General features: G+C 48.4%; 1 protein-coding gene across 1 annotated transcript; it reads right to left on the bottom strand.

Annotated features, from left to right (window-relative positions):
- Positions 1-762: 762 nt before the first annotated feature.
- MSRB2 (methionine sulfoxide reductase B2) lies at positions 763-19583 on the bottom strand. Its single transcript, XM_032593842.1, has 4 exons — positions 19463-19583; positions 10519-10640; positions 6672-6748; positions 763-1194 (listed from the first exon to the last, which is right to left on the bottom strand). Exons 1-4 carry the CDS (start codon positions 19578-19580, stop codon positions 840-842), a joined length of 672 nt encoding a protein of 223 aa, XP_032449733.1. The 5' UTR covers positions 19581-19583; the 3' UTR covers positions 763-839.
- Between the last annotated feature and the right edge of the window lie 1865 nt (positions 19584-21448).

Here is a 21448-nt window from a genome sequence, read left to right as displayed (position 1 = left end):
TGTAGGAGTTTTTTGGCTCGTGGTCCATCAGCTTCTTAATGTCCCCCAAGAGTCACACCCTCTGGTCCCAGGCAAAGCCTACAAAAGTCAATTCGATGGAAATGGCTGCCCTTCTGTCACCGCGTGAAATTCCAGTCCAAGCTGGAGTCAGGGTTGGGCTGAGTCCAGGTAAATACATCCCAGAGGTTGTGACTTGCCTGGTGCCAGCAGCACATTTGGCCTAGCTTGGTAGCCAATAGAACACGTCATTCAGATGAGCGGTGACAACTGAGGGTGTAAATGAAGCAGTGGTGAGGGGAGGGGGCCCCTGGAGACAGTCAGTATTTCCTTGGTTTGCACTTCAGTGCCACACTGTTGATGCAAAACCTCTGCCCACTAGGCCCACGTCCATCAGGAAGCACGCGGCCAAGACGGGCTCCACACTGCACGGGAGAGAGGCTGCCGTCATTTCCCCACCGAGACAAAGTTCTTTACGTGAAACTAGACAGGTGAGCCCCACGTGGCCGCACCCCACATGGCCACCCCACCCTGGTGTCTGACATTTGTATGGGGGGAGGGAAGCCCATCACATCAGAATTTGATTAAGAAATGAAAGAAGACAGGGGCGCCTGGGTGGCTCAGGCAGTTAAGGGTCCGATTCTTGACTTTGGCTCAGGTCATGATCTCACGGCCCGTGAGTTCGAGCCCTGTGTCGGGCTCTGCGCTGGCGGCACGGAGCCTGCTGGGGATTCTCTCTCTCTCCCCCTCTCTCTCTGCCCCTCCTCTGCTCACTCTGTCTCTGTCTCTCTCTCTCTCTCCCTCCCTCTGCCCCATCTCTGGAAGGCCACAACCAGGAACGGCTACGTCAGAGAATGGCTCAGGAAGGTTCTTTCTCTTCCCTGCAGTGCCCAGAATGATGGGAGAAGGATCTGAAGTAGCAAGTGTAGAAAAGTACGAAAATACTCCCGCATCATAACACCAGCTATGCTCTTTGCAGCATCGGGGAAAACCAAAGAGACAAAACAAAAAAGCCCCACCTGCTTGCAGACAACCTTGGTGCGAGTTAATCCTAACGAGATGTCCACGCCTCTCAGGATCCCCGCGTCCCTTTCATCGGAGCCAGACGTCCCGTGAGCCTCAGAAAACAAAGGCCGTCCGGTGCCGGAGCAGTACTTTTTCTCGGAACCGGGGAAGACATTGGCCACACGGCAGCTGCTGAGATTGTTATGAACACGCGAAGAGCATTGGATGCCCCAACTCATTTTTCTGATCCCCTCCCTCCTCTGCCAGACCTCCAGGCCAGTTAGGTGAACAATCAGTTCCGCAGGAACCCTGCCCGCTGCACTGTCGCTATTGAACACGTTGTCCCGTCCCCCTGAAAGGATCTCTTGTTCCTGGGATGCTGCCGGCTCCCCTCCCGAAGTCCGACAGGAACCGAAAAACACTAGAGGCTTTGTGAAGTGTGATGCCCATTAGGAAACACAGATCCAATCCAAGTGGTCTAAATGTGGAAAAGGGGGAAACGTAAATGAAAGAACAGGGGTCCATGGAGGGCGTCACGGTCTGGGCCCGGCAGGGGGAGACCTGATGAAACGCATTTTCAGCAGCAGGACCTTCCGGTTACCCGGACACAGAAGCCTGACTGCCTCTGCCATTTCGCAGCTGTGTGACACTGGGCAGGCTATGTAACCTCTCCGGGCCCCATCTGTAGCATGGGGAGAATAACACCTACGTCATGGAGACGTTTTGAGGTTTGAAGGAGATACTCTGCGGGGGCAGGGGGGGGGGGTGGGAGGAGTAAGTGCTCGTGAAGGTTCGCTGTGAACAGTTCCTGCGGCGCCGAGACCCTCCTGGACACGTCCCATGGGAACGAATGGCGCCGAGGTGGGAGAGGCCCAGAGGGGCCGACCAGAGGAGTGAGAGGGAAACACGCAAATCCACGCGCCAGGGACCCCCGGTGAGCTCCCTCAAAGGGCACTAGGGAACCCGAGTGGAAAATCTGCAATGGCAGGGGAAGGGCTCTCTAAGGAAGAGGGAGAAGAAATGCACTATAAACTCTGCAAAACAAACAAATGAACAGACAAACCAAGAGCCAAAAACCAAAAAACCTGAGTAAAGAGAAGGAAAAATGGCAAATAACCAACTCCCTAGCCTATGAACGCAGAAGGAAGCTCGGGGGAGAGCACGCGCTGCAGCAGGAAGAGTCAGGTTTGAGGCGGTCAGCCTCAAACACTCCCATCTCAGGACTGCTCTCTATTAAATCACTGAGGAGCTCTGAGAGCTTTTGTTTACGGGAATTACGGATACCGATGTTTAACAAATTAGAAATTGTAACTGACAAGTTGTAAATAATCATCCATGAAGTTATTTTTAAAACTAACGAATTCATTACCTGGTCCCATAAATAACCTACTTTTCTGACGGAGGATTATATTTTCCAAAATGAAACAAACACTTAGTGAGAAGAGATGCACTGTTTCACAATTCTGCGCATCTCTTTAACATCTAGCTTAGAAAAAGGAAACAGACCATTGACTCTTCGTATGTGCTTCTGGATTCGATCTGCTGCACTGCTATTTTGATTGAGGTACAGAAGAGGATGTGGCCTCATGGATATGCAGTAACGAAAGAGAGGGAGGGCCTTGTAGGGCCCCTAAAACGGTCCCAGAAACTCCCAGGATCCTCAGACCAGCCTTTGAGAACTCTGAGGAGTAAGGGCCCTGACTTCTGAAAGGTGTGGGCGTGGAGCCAGGCTCTGCTATATCTGTGACCTTGGCAAGTTATTTAGTCTTTTAAAGCCTCAGTGCCCTAATGGATAGAACAGTAAAGGCATTATTGCCTCACAAGGTTGCTGACAAGATTACCTGAAATAGTGTCCCTATAGGTACAGTGTATTTAGCATAGTGTCGGATAAACGGTACATGAATCGGTAGCCATTATTTTTAAAAATCATCACTATTATTAATAACAGATATCCATGAAATCTGAGCAGCCATAGGTCCACTTTTTTTTTGCAACCCTTTCCAAAGGGCTCGAAACTATTCATCCGAGGCACCCTGGCCCAGGGAAAAACATTTTGAGTATGTTTTAGTCACAGCCTTTCCACCCTTAACATTACACGTAAACCAGTGATCATTAAAGGCATTTTGATGGAGAATTATGAATGTAATACATTTTTTAATGAATTAATCTAAAGACTAATAAAAAGTCATTTAAAATGTTTATGGGAAACAATAAATCTTTCTTGATGCAATTAACGGAATCTGCAGATTTTATCAGGTAATAATGAGAGGTCCATCATATAGAATTTCAGAATGGGAACCTAAATATTAAGGTCAATTAGAAATTCCAATATATGGGAGCTCCTGGATGGCGCAGTCGGTTGAGCATCTGACTTTAGCTCAGGTCCTGAGCTCATGGTTCATGGGTTCGAGCCCCACTTTGAGCTTTGCGCTGAGAGTGCCAGGGCCCACTGTGGATTCTCCGTCTCCCTCTCTGCCCCTCCCCCACTCACGCACACACGTGAGACTGTCAAATAAACAAATAATAAATATATGTTAAAATTTTTTAAATAAAAAAAAGAAATTAAAATAAACATATTTAAATGATTACCAGATTATAAGACTCTACCTTGGGAAACTAAAACCACTCTGGATCATCTCTTTTCACATACTCTTAGAGGTGTTTGTTTGTTTTTGTTTTTTTTGTCTTTTTTTGATGTGTGTTTGCGTGTTCGTTACATGTTTATTTGCTTTGGTTTTTCTTCATTTCTGGAAATTCCACAGTCCCCAAACTACAGCCGAGGCACCTGGTGATAACTGACAACTCTAAAATCTTAGAAGGATTTCCATTCGTTCAGAGGAACCGGAACACAAAAAAGGTTTTTAACCAATGTTACTTAGTTACTTGTAACATGCAGGACATCCTGATGTTATGTAAGAAGGAAAGTAATCTTAGGCTTTCAGTTTCCTTCTATTCTGAGAAGGATGTAGGAGCACCCAACATGTGATCCCACAGTAGATTTTAATAAACACTTCCAGAATGGGTACATGGCGGGGAAGGAGGAAGAAGGGGAACAGAGGAAGCAGGGAAGTGGTGGCAAATGAAGCAACAGTCTGGAGCCCCCAGAGGGGTGATAACATCCTAAGAGTGTTCTGGACCTGGAAGCCTTGGATTAAAGGCCTCTGATTTGGACAGGAGGCATGTCTCCCGGAACAGGCACCATACTGGTTCTGTGTGAAGCCAATTCTGCCAAGAGGCAGTGGTCCCACATCCACTTGACTCTTTCTTGGCTGACCAGCTTTCCCCCTCATTTTGACCCTACACAAGCATTTGGAGGAATGTTTACTTTTTTCCTCCACCCCCGCTTGCTATTATGAAGGCTGGAGACTAGAGAAAGAGAGAGGCAAAACAAGAATATTTTCCTAAGACCAAGCTCTTGAATGGGAAGCATGCTCAGGAATATAAGCTTCACTGATAGATTCTCATTAATGAGACTATATTCACAAGAATTCCTCATTCTCAAAGATTTATCTCCATCTGCAGCCCTAAGAAGGATCCGTCTCTGAGGACAGTCATTGCCAACAAGTACTGAGTGCTTGCTGGGCACATGCCGGGAACCGCGCTGGTGCTTCTGCGTGCATTACCTCACGACTCAGTTCATCCTCTCAACAACCTTATGAAGTCCAACTATCCTGCTAGCACGTTACAGGTGAGGAAATCAAGCCACAGACTGGTTCAGAGACATGCCCAAGGTCACACAGCAGGGGAGCAGACCCCTAGCCACTTCGGTATCCTACCTCTCCTATAAACAAATACGTCTTTAAGAAAAGTATATTCTGGAGCATAAAAGATCCTTTTAAACATATTCGTATTTCTTCCAGTTTCAATTACTCAGCAGCAGCAGGAAAATGGAACAGAAACCAACTCAAAAGTCCCTAAGGGGGAAAAAAAAATAGAAACCTTTCAACTAAAACTAAATGATTGAAAAAGAAATCAGTAAGGTTGGTGAATCGGCAGCTTCGCAAACTGGCCTTTGGTAAACGGGCTTCTCGAGAACTGGCTGGTTCTCCTGTTAGTCTTGGCTGCTTCACTATCTCAGTGACCTGGGGTTGGTCACTCGACTTCCTTAATTTGGACACGCATTGTGCCGATACGGTAGCCACTGGCCACACGTGGGCTTTTAGTTTTAAATGAATTAGAGTTAAATAAAATTAAAAATTCAGCTTCAACGACACTGAGCGTTCAAGAGCCATATGCGATTAGTGGCTACCATATTGGATAGAGCAGATCTGGAGCATTTCCATGGAGGCAGAAATTGCTCCTGGACAGTCTACCCTACTGCTCTAGTCTCAGGTCCATCCCGGCTCCAACGTTCGGTGATTCCAGACTGGCTGCTGCGGTGAAGGGATGGTGGGCCCCGGGGGGGGAAAGGTCTCAATTTGACTAGTGCAGAAACTGGAACACCAGTGAAGTAAGAAAATGAACGCAAAGTGGGAGAATGCCCCTACGAGGACAACTTCTCATCCTGTCTTCACAGCCCAAAGGTAGAAACAGAGCATCCGTCTGGTTACTGTCCACCTTTATTTTTGACTAAAAGCAGGCTGGCCATCTCAAGGTCCTGCTTCTCCTTAACAGAACCAAAGGTCAAGGAATAACTAATGGCTCAGAAATACGCGTCCCACATCTTCCTGTGTTAAAATAACCTGCTTCTCTTAGTTCTCCCCAGGCCAACCCCGGGCCAACTGCTCTCTTAGACGTCTCCTCACCAGCCACTTGTCGTAGTGAGTGAATCCGGGCAAAGACTTGCCCTTCCGCAAGCATGAAGGGAAATCGATCCTAATTGTTCCTCATCCTTGCCGGCGGGGTCTGGCTTTCCAAATCCGGCCCACATTAGCAGCCAGCAGCCCAAGAAAGCCCGGTCTGCTCAAAGCCCAAAGGACATAATGAAGCCCGGCTTAATGGAAGATTCACAGAGCTGGCTTGATTTATATTTTATTCTAAACCAATTTAGGGTTGATGCAGAAGAAAGGAAAATATCTTTGAAGTTCTGAAAACAGGACTTCAAAGATGTTTTCCTTTCTTCTTCATCGAATCTACTGTTTTTAGACTGTTTCCTGCATGGCTAAACAAAAAAGCCTTTGTTGAGAGATTTCAGATCCTGATTGACTTAAAAGAGGCTTTGAAATCAAGGGACAATTAAATTTACTTTTAGCTGGTATAGAACAGGGTATGGTATTCACTACTGTCAAGCACTGTGGGGAATCTATCCTCATAAAATTCTACATTTCCCAAATTAAATTATAAACCCATTTTCCCTGGGAGAGATATAGTTTTAATCACATGGCCAGGCAAATACTATTATGGTTTAGGTTTCTTTAAATACTTTCCCAGGAAAATATTCTAATAGTGTTACCTTAAGGTGCCCACGAAGTTTTATTTGTTGTCTAGTTCTCCGGGATACAGAGAGAAAGAATACAGGCTAAGAGATCTCGTTAACTGCTCTACATGCTAGAAATAATCCAGACAGGCAAGTATTTTATAGAAACAGCTCTCCTTATAGCAACCATGCCAAATGAGGAGGGCAATTAAAAACAACAGGGGTATATATTTAGCCAAGACTTCAAATGAGACAGAGCTGCATGAAATCTGGAGGTCCGTTCTCCTTCAGTACCTCTCCACCTTGACCTTACCTGAAGAGTGGGTTGTCCCAGCACACGCAGTGATACGTTCCTGATTCCTTGTTATTCAGGTAGATCCCACTGAAAGGCTGAAAGCAAATGAGATACATCATGTGTAGGGTTCTCCTAACACCAGCAGGAGATGATATGCGGATTTAAATCCAAGATTCAGTCCCCAAATAAAGGAATTTTTGTACTAATTTGACGAAGGGCAAACATCACCGGAGAGAAAATTACAACGTGCCCGACGAAGCAGCCTGCAGGCTTATCACAACCCAGCCTTTATTGTGCCAAATATTCAAATTATGACATTAATAATGCTTTGTATTTATATAGCACCTTTCATCCAAGAGCATCAAAGTCCGTGAAAAAGTGAGAGAACAGTCCTCTGCATGGTGTAAGATTTCAGTCTTCGTCTCAAAATAGTTCATACAATAGGAATCCAGTCCACTGTCTAAAACACTTTGAAATCTCCAATTAAAGACAGAATATAAATACATAAATAGCATAGCTCTGTCAGCTCGTGGTTGTGCCTTTAATACGCTTTGCGCGGCATTTAGGGCGTTGCATACTTACAAAACGTTTAAATAATGAGTTAGATCATCCCATACCAAAGTTACTACCTAGATGAAATGACTTCATTAATTGTGGCCTAAAGAGTTTGCGGGTTTCCAGAGGTTTCCCAAGAAAAACACAAGGAGACTTGAGGCAATGAGTCAGCCAAGTCTTGACATATATTTTTCAAAATGCCATTTTGCAAATTGGATCTCGCTGTTGGAAAAAGAAACAAAGAGCCTTTTGCCCAATTCCTTTTGTGAAAGTAAATTAAAAGGAAAGAAAACAAAAACAAAACCAACCCTGTCACCCCAGCCAACTACGGACCATCCACCAGCAGGGCCGGGCGGCAAGCGCTCCCCCAACTGCACGGGATGAAAGAGAAGCCAGCGCTCCTCTGAACGGGTCGCCACGTTGCAGAACGGACTCGGGAGGCAGGCTGGACTCTTCTGCCCTTCCTAGATTTCCCGTCTCGACAAAATCACAGGTCAAACATTCAGATTCCCCGTGGTAATATTAACAGCCCGTTTTCAGCGAGCCGCATCACGGACAATTTCAAAATAACCCGCTGAGCCTACCATCTGGGCACACTTGGACGTTTTCCCTCTTCGAAGACTCTAAGCTGAGCTGCAGAACAGTAGTTCTGCACAGTAATAAGCTGGTCTTTTTACGGCCTGTCCCCCTGGGTGCCTGCTCCCACCCGTGGCATCTGCAACCAAGCTCCACATCCCTCCCGCCTGGGCTGACGAGACACACATGCCAGAGGGCCACCAGTCCTGGGGCTGAGCTAGAAAGCCTAGGAAGCTTCAACGGACGCATTTTATGAAGTGACATCTATCCAGGCCTCCTAGACCGATTTCCTGATGCCTCCTTCCCCTTACACCTCAATTTTATATAAGTCTTATCATCTATTTAGGGCTGAACTCAGCTTTTAACTCAATTGTGCATTCTAGTATTTACTCGAAAACCTACTATGTACCCAGGGCTGGTCCGGGTGCCGTTACAGAGATGGGGAGGAAAAGACCGGGAACTGAACTGGCCAGCCCCTTCATATGGGACTTCCCAGCCTCCAGAACTGTGAGAAATAAATGTCTGTTGTCTAAGCCCCCAAGTCTGTGGTATTCTGCTATGGTGGCCCTGAAGGCAGTCTCTGTCTGGACCAACGGGACCTCTTTCTTTGATCTCGTCCATACAACATACCTGTTGGGAACGGATGGCACGCTCAAAAGGGCGATTTGCACATAACTTCACATAGAACGATTTACAAAGGTGGGGACAGGGCCAGCAGAAACCAACAGGGAGGGTGAAGCAGCCCCGGGTCCGTGGCTTTGAGAACACACTACCCTACTAAGCCTGTGGGGCCAAGGATGGCGCAGCTCCCAGCACCCGTGAGGCTGCGGCCGTAGGTGAGGGCGGCCTGCAGGAGCACGGCCGCCGAGAGGACCCCGGATCCTGATTTCTCGGTTGTGTCCTCTGACCTCGCCGGCGTCATCCACTGCCACACTCGGTCAGTAGCCGGAGGGAAGGGGAGCGTGTCTTCTTCCCAGAGCTCAGAGCAGAGCGAAGCATGTGGAGAGCGGTTCTGCGGGGCAGACAGCGGGTGACCTGCATAAAACCTGCCTTCGACTGCCTTCTGTCGGACTTTTATGGTGCGACCAGGCTGTAAACTCATCTGCTGTGTCTACCCGAGTGCTAACGTACCCCTGCGGCCCAATACGAACACGCGCGACCGAATTTTTAAGTGTGGGTGACCAAATAGAAAGCTTAGACGTGTTACTTCTCTCTCGTTAGCAAGGCTCACAGCTAGTTCTGCATTATTCCAAGAAGTTACGTGTGGACGTGGGTCAGCCGAAAGGGGTTCGTCACATTACTGAAAATACTGCATGATGCTCGTTTTGTAAAATGGCCAAATGCACAGAGCGTACCGCACCATCTGTTTGAGAATCCCACAGATTTATTCTCCTCAACATCTGTCAGCTCATCTCCAGGCTCGGTATATACACCAAACCCTGCCTGGCTGTGTGTGTCCCTGAGAAAGGGCTGGCTTAGGATATTCTGGGATACGCCCAACTGCACACAGAGAATCACACATGGCTTCCCGTACTACGTGCACTAATAACCACGGTCTCTCTCCCAGTGAAGGATTATTAGAGTCCCACCCACAGTAAGTTTTAAAAAATAGCAGGACTTCACAAGAATCTACTGGGATCTGCCGGCCTAAGGACGTCAGCGTCGGAGAAACCGAGGGTGTGCCATGATTCCACAACCATGTGCACATGAACTCGGTGGGGCCTGCTGAAGGAAAGACAGAAATACCCCGCAGCTCCGCAAAAGCGCTGTGGTCCACTCTGTGGGGTCCACTTCCCCAATGAAAAGGTCTAGTAACCGCGTTCTACGGCTTTATTCCAGCGGCTATACGTGGGTGTGAGACAGATTACTGGTTAAGAAGCGCTGTGCTGGGAAAACAGTACCGTAATGAGGAACCACGGAGGACGGAGGACGGCTCCCCCCGGAAACGAGTCAAAGCTGAGCTTGATGAATGCAGCTTCATGTTTCTGCCTCTTAGCCCGCACTCACTCAGAAGTCACAAAACTTTACTTTCTGAGGGCGGACCACGGCCAGGCGCTGTGTTTTGTGCGAGGGCCACGCCAACAATGGCAAGCGCTCTGAAGGAAAAGTGCTGGGAACAGCAAGGCCGGCTTGGGGCCGAGAAAGGCCTCCCTGAGCACAGGGGCTGGGGGTTGAGAGGTAGGTCTGAAGGGGCAGGGAGGGTGGGCGAGGGGATGGGGGAGAGCAGGACACAGGGTCAAGGGCGGAAGGGAGAGGGAGCCCCGGGTGTTTGAGAGCGGAAGGAAGCGCAGTGTGGCCCAAGGGCAGAGACAGGAAAAACAGCCCGACAGAGGAGAGGGGCAGGAGGCTGGGGGCAGAGCCACTGGGGCCTAATTAGCCATTTGTAAACTTTGCTCTTTACCTTGGAAGCGGTGGGAAGCCTCTGGAGGGGCGGCGGAGGGCTGCGGTCAGACTTGTGTTTTCGGATCTCTCTGGCAGCCCAGCCGTGTGGAGAAGGGCGGTCAGAAGGAGAGCAACGGGAAGGTTACTGAGGAGGCAGAACAGGGTGAGGGGAGGGAGGGGGGGTCCGGGAAGGCTTCCGGTCCCTACAGGCAGGTGGACACGGGTGCCCGACAGGGAGAACCACGGAGGAGGGCCGGACGACGGGCAGAGCGGATGAGCGACACGTACCCCAACCCCCCCTCCAGCCACCCCCGGTCCACCCGGTCACCGAACCGTCGGCAGTGTGGCCTACCGGGTCGGTTCCCTTTCGCCTCGTGACGTAGAACCGCTCTGGAGTCAGTTTCTTTTGCCACTCGCTCCGGGCGAGAGACTGGCTCGCGCTCTGTGAGGGACCCGGGGTGGTTAAATGGGAACCTGTTGTAATTAGAACGAAAGGGCCCAATGAACGTTTCCCCTGAGCCTTGCTCCTCAAGCGCACGGCCACCCCCAGGACACGGCCGTCCCTCCCCTCTCCCACGACTCCCTTCGTCCCGGGGACCAGAAAGCTCCGGTACAAAATGCTTCAACTGACTCATTAGTTTCACGAGAAAGGAGCAGCAAGCGGACAGCCGGTTTTCTCGTCCCACTGGGGCGCGGGAGCTCAAGAGGCAGCTGAAATATGAAATAATGCAGAATAAGATCTCCTCGGGTGCCCGGGGGGTGCACATTGATCCCTCTTCTATTACCGCATCCAGAGGAGTATTTCTTGTCAGGACCCGGCTGGGAGTAGCTGAGTGACTGGAGAGAAAAGAACCGTGAGCCAGTGGGTTATTCAACTCCTCTCCTTCGCTGGTTTATAAAAATCTCTCTGCTTGTGTTTGTCGGCAGAAGTCTTTATTAAAAAAAATCTAGTGCGGAAAAAAAAGAGACTCCTACAGCGTGTGCCCCTGCAAAGAAACGGAGACCTTCCAGAATCCATCCTTATGCTTTAATCTTACGACTTTTACTCCAGTGAATGTAAACAAATTAACTAGGACAATACTCTTTTTAGCCAAAGGGGAGGAGGAAGCCCAAGGCATATATAACCGATGCTTCAACCATCCAACACGAAGAATGCGAAAGGGTTTTATGATCTGTCCACCTCAACTTCCCAATGAGAAAACGGCGGACCGAAGGCTTAGTAACTGACCACAGCAACAAAGATAAAAGGTCAGACACCTTGGTGTTACCGCCAAATATCGAACATGTCTGAAAATCATATTTGAAATTCATTTTGTTACCAGAAAGAGGTCCTAAATAATGAAGATCTGTATCTTCATCGCTAGCTCATGATACCGCATAATACGGTATTTTTGGTATCGTGTGTTGTTGTTGCTTATGGTTGTTCACATTTTATTAAAAAGTGTTTAATCTGTTAAATATATCAATAGTTGCCCTTTCTTAAATACTTTTTGTAAAGCTATGGGGACTTCTTTTTCACTCTGGAAATACACCTCCGAAATTTTCCTATGAAAATATAGTTCAACTGCACACGGTTTCCCCAGGACTCATTTCCTGGGGCGCAAAGCAAGATGTATTTATGTGACTATTCCTACTGCTCAGTGGCCTTTCAGAGTTACCAATGCAGAATGCCATGCAATAAATGGACGGGGGAATGATACAATTAAAAAAAAAATCACCCTTTTATAATCAGTAAAATAGTCACTGACTCAAGCAAGAATCGGCAGGGGATTCTAAAACCCTGGGCGAACGACTGTTGGAAGAATGGAACAGTTACACATTTTCAAGATAGTGTTAATTATGAGGAAGAAAATGAGCCTCTACAACGGAAAAATGTACACGTCATCACCTTAACCAAAGAAGCAAAGGGAGCATCGTCGACAGCGGGGCAGGCTGACATCACGGGCCTCTGGGCGTGAGGCACTGAAGACGTCGCACCCCCCACCGCACTGCCTCCAAATTCAGGGAGCCCGCTGACACCTTCTCCGTGAAGCCTGGGAACCCTTCATCCTTCTCTCTCATTTCCCCGTAGTTCTGACACTTGGCATTCTCCCGTGGTACCTTTGCCTTCCCTGGGCTTCCGTGGCACCCGATTCTCTGGTCTCTCCCACGGCTCCCTTTCGGCATCCTTCGTCAGCCAGCCCTGGAACGAGTCCGGCTGTCCTAGGCTTGCCTCTGTCACCGCACCACACCTGCCTGCCCTTGGGTGATTTTGTCCGCTGAGTAGCTTAAGGACCATCCACACGATGAGACGCCCACATCTAGCTTCCCTCCATCCTCTCTGCTGAGTTCCAGATCCACATGCAACCACAGACGGGTACCTTGAGGCTGTCCCGTTTCAAACACCGTGCGCGAGAGGACTTCGCGTGTCTCCCCTGCCCCGCCCGACCCAAATCTGCTCCTCCTCTCATGTGCTCCAGCTCTCTGATCCCACGCTTTAAACCGGAACGCCAGGCCGTCCTCCATGACTCTTTCCTTTTCCGTGCACCAAGCCCTGTCGCTTCTCCTTCTTAAATAGCTCTAGGATCTGCTCATCCTCACTTATCTGCCACTACCTTGGCTCAGGCCGCCATTATCTCCAGCAGAGATGACAAAAGTCCCTGATTACAAAACGCCCTCCTCTATTTGCACCGCTTCTTCTTCCTCACTGCCCCAAACTGTTCGGTGTTGTCACACAGGAATCAGAAAACATGCCGTGTGAATATCTAGAAGAGCACATAGGCAAGAGAAAAACCTGGCTGGGTGTGCCTGGCATGTCTGATGAATAGCGGGAAGGCCAGGGGAATGGGTGGAGCGAGCAGGAAAATATGCAGAAGTGCGAGCAGAGAGCTAATGGGGTAGCAGGCATACCACCAAGGGCCTTGAAGGCTACCCTAAGGTTGGTGGCTTTTATTCTGAGTGCGGAAGTCACGGGAAGATGAGCAGGGGCATGACATGATCTAACATACTTAAAAGGGTTACTGGCTGATGTACCAAAAAAATTGAAGCAGGGCAAAGGTCGCCGCGGGGCACCCAGCACAGAGGGCACTTGAACAACCTGGCCGAGAGACGGGAGGAGTCCTGGGTCAGGGAGGCGGCAGCAGACAGACTTAGAGAGGTCCCTCGCCAGCTGTATTCTTTTTTTAAATTTTTTTTTTCAACGTGTATTTATTTTTGGGACAGAGAGAGACAGAGCATGAACGGGGGAGGGGCAGAGAGAGAGGGAGACACAGAATCGGAAACAGGCTCCAGGCTCCGAGCCATCAGCCCAGAGCCCGACGCGGGGCTCGAACTCACGGACCGCGAGATCGTGACCTGGCTGAAGTCGGACGCTTAACCGACTGCGCCACCCAGGCGCCCCACGCCAGCTGTATTCTGATGGCAGAGCCAGAGGACTTGCAGATTTGAAGTACGAGAGAAAGGAGACACAGTCAAAGGGGCACCACTCCAAGGCTCTAGGTCCGAGCAGGGGAAGACGGGGAAGCCTACAGGAGGAGTAGGTTTGAAGGCTTGTTAGTAAAAAATGCCAGCTCGGGGCGCCTGGGTGGCGCAGTCGGTTGAGCGTCCGACTTCAGCCAGGTCACGATCTCGCGGTCCGTGAGTTCGAGCCCCGCGTCGGGCTCTGGGCTGATGGCTCGGAGCCTGGAGCCTGTTTCCGATTCTGTGTCTCCCTCTCTCTCTGCCCCTCCCCCGTTCATGCTCTGTCTCTCTCTGTCCCCAAAATAAATAAACGTTGAAAAAAAAAATTAAAAAAAAAAATGCCAGCTCAATATTCAAGTGGACACGTCAGGCAGGCAGCTGGATTTATGGATGCAGAAATTGGGGAGAGGCCCAAGGTCGCCATGTAAATTTGGGACTCCTCACAGCATTATGATGTTATTTAAAGCCATGAGCCTGGAAGATCCCCAAGTCGGCGAGTGTGGGAAGAACAGAGAGGCCCAAGGGTTGGACTTGGAGGCGCCCCAAGATAAACAGGTGGAGGAGATGGGGACGAGCAGACAGCTAGGCAGGAAGGAAACCGCAAGAATGTGCCGTCCTGGAAAGAGATGACTGATAATTAACCATCGGGTTTGGCAATGTGGCCATCACTGGTGCCCTGAAAAAGGGCAGTTTAGGCGGAGGAGTGTGTGTGTGTGTGTGTGTGTGTGTGTGTGTGTGTGTGACTAGAATAGATCTGATAGAGAAGAGGAGGAAGGAAAGGGAGACAGTGCAGACAGGTCCCTCGGGAGTTCTGCAGGTAGCTGGAATGGAAGGTAAGATCGAGAGTACTCTTTATGAGGAGAAAGATCACAGTATCCTAGTATGCTGTTGGGAATTGTCCACTGAAGAGCGTAAGTTGATGATTTAGGAGAAAGAGGGGAGAGCTATGGAGCTGTTTTTGACCTTCACCTTAGGTGGATGAAATATAGGAGAACAATGAAACTGTGAACATTTTATTGACTGTGTAAGCTTTAGATAACTATTCAAGGTGACAATAAAAGAGTTTTACAAAGCAATGCCAGCCTAACCGCCCAGTGAGGGGAAAACACTGTGCAATCTCTTCAGGCGCAGTTAGCAGGGAAAGGTGTTTTGGTTGTTTTAAGACCAAGTGGGATCAGAACTGGCTTTAATTGGAACTATGTGTTTAACCACAAGAGAAGCGGAAGACATTCTACTTAAGGCCGTTGAAAAGACCAACAGATGTGTATAACTATATTTTGTAAGCCTTCAACCAAGGGCAAGATCCAAAAGCTGTCCAGGGCCAACGTGTCTGTGTGGCCTAAGCCGGGACTGGTCACACAAAGGCCACCTCAAACAGTGAAAAAAAGGACGGCAAGAGCAAGAGCGGGATTTGATTCTCCCTCCCAGAATCTAAACTGGTTTTGAGGGAAATGTGGGAAACCTGAACCCTGGCTATCACTGACACTGGTTATAGAAAGGAGTAGGAGAGCACCATGATAAAACGCTCTCCTTACCCTCCAAGTGTCTGTCCTGCCGCGTCACTCCACCTACATTCTTGCCTTTGGCAAAGGTCTTTTATTATTTCTGTGGAATTCTAAGACGAGAACTGACTTTTGATACTAAGATTTATAGTCTGGAAAGTTGCTATTATCTTCCTGTCTCCTTTTGGGGAGGAAGTGGAATGGGCTAGAGGGAAAAAAAAAACACTACTGTTTCCTGGAAGCATTGCCCTTAGGGTCTTTCCACATGCAATACAATTGCTGACACCAGAAAGAGGGAATTCAAGAAGCGAGAAAGTTCAGCGGGACTCCCGCCCTTCAGCTTCGAACCCAAGGTCTGTCCTGGATGGGCCCCCCAGATCCCTCTCCTATAGCTCTGTATTTTACCACACCTATTAGAGTGACTAATTCTTTTCAGACACTCCCCTTCTCCTATTTTTTTTAGCTTAAGCTTTAAAACTAAGATTTAAATTGCTAGACAAAAGGGGCGCCTGTCGGTTAAGCGTCCGACTTCGGCTTAGGCCAAGATCCCGCCGTTGCTGAGCCCGAGCCCCACGTCAGGCTCTGTGCTGACGGCTCAGAGCCTGAAGCCTGCTTCCAATTCTGTGTCTCCCTCTCTCTCTCTGCCCTCGCCCACTCACGCTTTCTCTCAAAAACAAATGAAGGTTAAAAATTTGTTTGTTACATTGTCAGACGGAAGAATTACTCCTTTATCTAAATAAGTACGTTTTTTGGGGTGCCTGCGTGGATCAGTTGGTGGAATGTCTGATGCTTGATTTCGGCTCAGGTCATGATCCCAGGGTCACGGGATCAAGCCACACATCGGGCTCTGCCCTGAGCGTGTAGCCTGCTGAAGATTCTCTCTCCCTTCCTCGGCCCCTCTCCCCCATTTTTCATGGCTCTTCTAATCCTTATCTGTACGTACCTTTTACACAATGTGTGTGAAAGGTTTCATGGGTAGGGAACAACGTTCAGACTAGTTGTTCTTCAAGCACCAAATATGCAACATTTAACTGTAAATCTGCAGCCTGGAAGACACCATCAAGAGAAGATGGACCCTGCCTTGGTAGCAAAATGACCAGCGGGCAGCTGGGTGCTCTCGGGTCAGGATCAGGTCTGCATCACTTACAGAGGTTTCTTTAATCATGGTGTTAGGGGGTGAACTGTGTCCTCCCAAAATTCGTATGTTGAAGTCCCAATCCTCAGTACCTTAGAATGTAACAGTATTTGGTGATGGGGCCTTTAAAGAGATAAGATCAAATGAGGTCATATGGGTGGACCCTAATCTCTATAGCTGTATTTCGGAGATGGGGCCTTTAAGGAGGTGATTACGTTAAAAATGAGGCCACAGGATGGGCCAAATCTGACCAGTGTCCTCACATGAGGAGGAAGAGACTCTAGGGCTGTGTGAGCACAGAGACAAGGCCATCTGCAAGCCAAAGACAGAGGCCCCTCAGGAGAAACCAACCCTGCGAAAACTTTGATCTTGAACTCCCAGCTTCCAGAATGACGAGAAAACAAATTTCTGTGTTTCAGCCTTCCAGCCTGTGGCATTTTGTTGTGGCTGCTCCGGCCAATTCACATACTACGCTTTAGGAAACTAAAGTCTGAATGGAAATTGCATTATGTGTAAGCTCTGCAGTTTCCCCAAACAGCAATTTAGGCGCCTGTACATACAACACCCAACCAGTGACCATTTTAGGAAGGAGTAAGGTCACTTGGACACCGGTGGCCAGAGAGGACTCAACGTTGGGCTTCTGGTCCTTTTGAGTGTGCGTAGAGGTGTTTTCTGTCCTTAGTCCAGGTCGTCTGCACCTCAAGTTGGTCCTTTAGGGATCGCGCGTCTTTCAGATTCCCTCTGCGTTCTCTCTTGCGATCTTCGCTACCAAAAGATTTGGTGGCTCTTATTCTTGTGCTAGATAGCTACACAGCTTTACCTTGAACTATGCTTTGATACACTTGGATTCCTCTGGGTTCTTTTCTCGCTTTGTGCTGTGATTGGCACAGGCTATCTTTCTTGTTGGCAATATATTTCAAGAGGTGGGCTTAGATTTTCTCATCTGTAAAGAACACCCTCTTGGGGTACCTGGGTGGGCTCAGTTAGTCTAGCGGCCAGCTCTTGAGTTCAGCTCAGGTCATGATCTCACAGTTTACGAGACAGAGTCCCGTGTTGGGCTCTGCGTTGACAGTGCAGAGCCTAAGATTCTCTCTCTCTTGCTCTGCCCCTCCCCTGCTCGTGCCCTTGCTCTCTCTTGCTCTCTCTCAAAATAAATACATAAACATTTAAAAATAAAATAAAATAACCTAACACCCTCTCTTGGTCATATGGTCACATACTGGTTACCTCCTTCTGGTTTTGTTCACCTTTCTGGTCACAGCTGCTCTGCTACCCAGTGTCACACACAAGGCGGCCTTGTTTCAATAAAGACTTGTCGAGACTAAGGAAACCTATTAGGAACTGGCACAAGAAGAATCCCCAGCCCATCGTAATTTGCAGACTAGTCTTCTTTCCCACCCCAGTGACTGGACTGGTTTAACCAGTGCTCAGGATGGTTTCCTAGCAGAGCATTTCTAGAATGTTTTCCTGAAACAACAGTTTTCTCCAGGATACTTCTTACTTTCCTCTCTCGATTTGCTCTTGACGATCTCAAAGACAAAGTCATAGGGGCCTTGCCTCTTGCGTAGCAGAAATCTCAGTGCTGTGGAGCCGTCTTCTGTCACTAACAACATCTCATCGCTCTCTCAACCTTCCCTAAGTCTGTAACGTAGGTTAAATGTAGCTATACTTTTGTCCTTTGTATTTACTTATGTAATTATAATTAACATTTGCCGTATGCTAGGGGCCAGTCATTGTGATGAAGCATTTAAAATGTTTTTCATTTAGTCTGTACAGTAACCCTACTACTATCATTATTTTACAGAAGAAAAACACAGGCTTAAGCTTACCAAGTTCAGAACATGCCCAACATGCCAACACCAAACTCTTACCTGTCTATAATTTTTAACGGGTGCCTAATAGTTTTTGGAATTGAACTTTTCTGGTTTATTTAAGCATTCCTTAACTGATGGACATTTGGGTTACGGCCAGCTTCTGGTTCTTAAGAGTAGTGCTGTTAAAAACATTTTTGTACGTATAACTTTGTTCTTTTGAATTATTTCCTCAGAATAAATTCCCAGGAGGGGGTGTCTGAGAAGTTATAAAGCTCCTGTTATGTTTTGGTGTCTGGCCAGATTTTAAACGTTGCTGAAGACGTTAGATCCCCAGGCAATTCATCAAGGCTATTTCTGACAACACCAGAACAAACATAAAAGCCAAGCTGCCATTGAAACCACTATCCTATAAAAAGGTAATGAGGACAGCTCCGGCCCACAAGTGTGATGTTTCCATCACCTGTGGTTCTCAGGAAGCCAACGCTTGACACACAGTAGGTATGCAACAAATATCATCAGACTGGCTGACTAAGACACCATGGGGTGCTGAAGGTCATGCCTGGAAGTCATGTTGGATCAGCTACTACTTCACGCAGCCTGTGCTTTTATTTATTTAAAACTATACTTTGAGAACTTCAGGGGATGGAAAGAATTCCAAGTGATTGGTACATTTCAGAGGAGACAGGTATCTTGAAATTTCCTCAATGGGCATATAACAGAATCGGATTCAGAGATGGGACAGCTGGGCAGTTGCCCAAGAAGGCAATCCACGGGGAGCACTAAATCACCCTGAAATAGATCTGAAATACAATTGACACAGGTCTCCACAGGTGACTCCAAACTAAAAGATGACATGCGAATGCGCCCCAATCCAACAGAGGAGCCAAAGGCATGTTAAAGAAACACGGACACATCACACACACACTTTTCACTGGTCTCAGAGCCACTGACAATCAATGATTATCAGTCTAAAGGGGAAAGAGTTATTAGCCTACACGTCTCCCTAGATCTGGGACACACACATAGAAATAGAGCAGGGCAGGAAGCAAATCCGCAGGCATCCAAAGTCTGAACCGCTCGTTTCTCCCCTGGGAAAAGAAGCATGCAGAATTTAAGAGGGGGACAGTGTAACAGATCACGGGCCATTACAGGAGGGAGCATCGTTTGCCTGGAGTCTGGGGACAAGCGTCAGGGGCTCCCGAGCCCGACATTTTACCAAGGAAATATTCAGGGACACCCACCCACGTCCGTCCAAAGGTACAACGCACTGTCCGGAACAGCACACAGGGGCGCAGCCAAGAAGTTTCTCTAGAAGGAAGAGTCACGTGCAGAACCAGCACTCGGACCCCCAAGTTCAGGCGGCTGAAGTGAAACCGCAAGCCGGGAGGCGGCGGCAGCGGGGCCTACCTGCGTTCGCGTGACCTGCCCCCGTGCCGGCGCCGCCGCTGCCCGCTAGGCCCGCTCCGGTCCGCCGGGCTACTTCTCGGAAGGGCAAGGCCCAGAACGTCCGGAGCAGGCGCGCCATGACGCCGCGTGCGGGCCGCACAGAGCCAACGCACGCAGTTCCCGCGCGCCCCGCCTCCCGCCCGCGCGCCCCGCCTCCCGCCCGCGCGCCCCGCCTCCCGCCCGCGCGCCCCGCCTCCCGCCCGCGCGCCCCGCCTCCCCCCGCGCGCCCCGCCTCCACCCTTCCAACACCCGTGACCACCCTGCTCCTCCCCCTCCCAAGTCCCTCCTCCTAACCCTTTCCCGCCCCTGCCCCTACCGCCCTCCCCTCCTCGGGGCCCTCCCTGGCCCCCTCTCCTTTGCACCGCTCTCCCCTCCTGCTTGCTCCAGCGTGCCCGCACGCTTCGCTGGGCTCCTACCCCCTCCCTGCTCCTCCCCTGGCCCTGCCCTCCACCACCTTCCCCCACTCCACTTCCCACCCCCCCCCACCCCCGCCCCGCAATGATCTGTTTTACTTTGCATTTTCTAGAATTGAATATATTGTGGAACTATAGGTTATTCTGCATTTTCTTCAGTTGCATATAATTGGAATCCTTGTTCGTGCTGAGTAGTATTCCAATTGTGGATATTACACAATGGACTTACCTTGTCACCTATTGATAGATACGTATGTTGTTTCCAGTTTTCCCCTATTAGAAATAGAGCTGCTAGGAACATTCCTGTACAAATCTTTGTATGCATATGTGCTTTCTTTTCTCTTGGGTAAATAATATTATCAAAGACGTCACAGCACTGCAATGTTAAAGTGACCAACCTTGTTTTGGATAATTCCAGTGATGTAATTTTTCCGGTGTTTTGTTTGCCATGTTATAAGATTGTACACGTACAACTTGTATTCAAATGAGATTACTTCAAGTATGCTGGGTGCTTGGGATCCAAGTGGCCGAGATCACTCACTTAGGCCATGCCTAAGTTTAGAGCTAGAAAGTACTTGCAAGATCATCTGGCCACTTACTTTAACGTTGGTTGTTCACGGGGAAAATGGGGCCAGTGTGGCTAGTGGTTTATCAACATCACACAACCAACCAGTATGCAGGAATCGGGATTAGAAGTGTGGCTTCCCAAAGCCAGATGTCACCAAGTGGGAGACAAGAAGAGAAGTCAGAAGGATGTTCCTGAGATTTTCTTGCTAGATAGATAGATATAGATGAGATAGAGATAGCGATATAAAGATATAGATATAGATGATATAAATAGATATGCACACACACCTCCCAATGCCAAAAATTCCTAATTCTTAGACTTCCACATGAAAGGTACTATACGAAATATCATCTGGTAGGTACATTTAGCACCAAGCACCTCCCTTCCTCCAATCTGTACCTGCAGAGCTTGGATGTACTGTTTAGTGTATGCTTTACTCAAAATGCAGCAGCTTTCTGTATTCTCTGAGATTTCTCCTGCCATTCCCCCTTCCCCTCTTTTGAATTTTGATAAATGAGTTTCCAATAACCCTGTGCATCTTTTTGAGCTTTTGCTGCACAATTTCAACTCAGAAATGGTGGCAAAGCTAACAAACCATACCACTGCATTTGAAGCCTTTTTCCTTTTTTCTTTTTAATCTTCGCTAGCCCAGCACTGTAAGTTTCAGCCTTGTTCATTCTCCTTCAACACCGCATGGTGCGTAACTCACTGGTGGGAACCTCCTAGGTAGATCTTCCAAAATGACAATAAATAAATAAAAGAATGAATCCAGGATGTATAGACAAAGGTACAGATGTAGATCTCTATGCACACATATATATGCTGGATCAGAAAATATGGATTGCATTTAAAAATGTTTTATTTATGTAATTTTATTAACAATTTGGTTTAGAGCTTTTGCATTCATGTTCATGAGGGATAGCAGTCTGTAGTGTTCTTTTCTTGTAATGTCTGACTGGTTTTGTA

This window comes from Lynx canadensis, chromosome B4, assembly GCF_007474595.2.
Source record: "Lynx canadensis isolate LIC74 chromosome B4, mLynCan4.pri.v2, whole genome shotgun sequence".
NCBI lineage: Eukaryota > Metazoa > Chordata > Mammalia > Carnivora > Felidae > Lynx > Lynx canadensis.
This window is presented reverse-complemented; position numbering and strand designations above follow the sequence as displayed.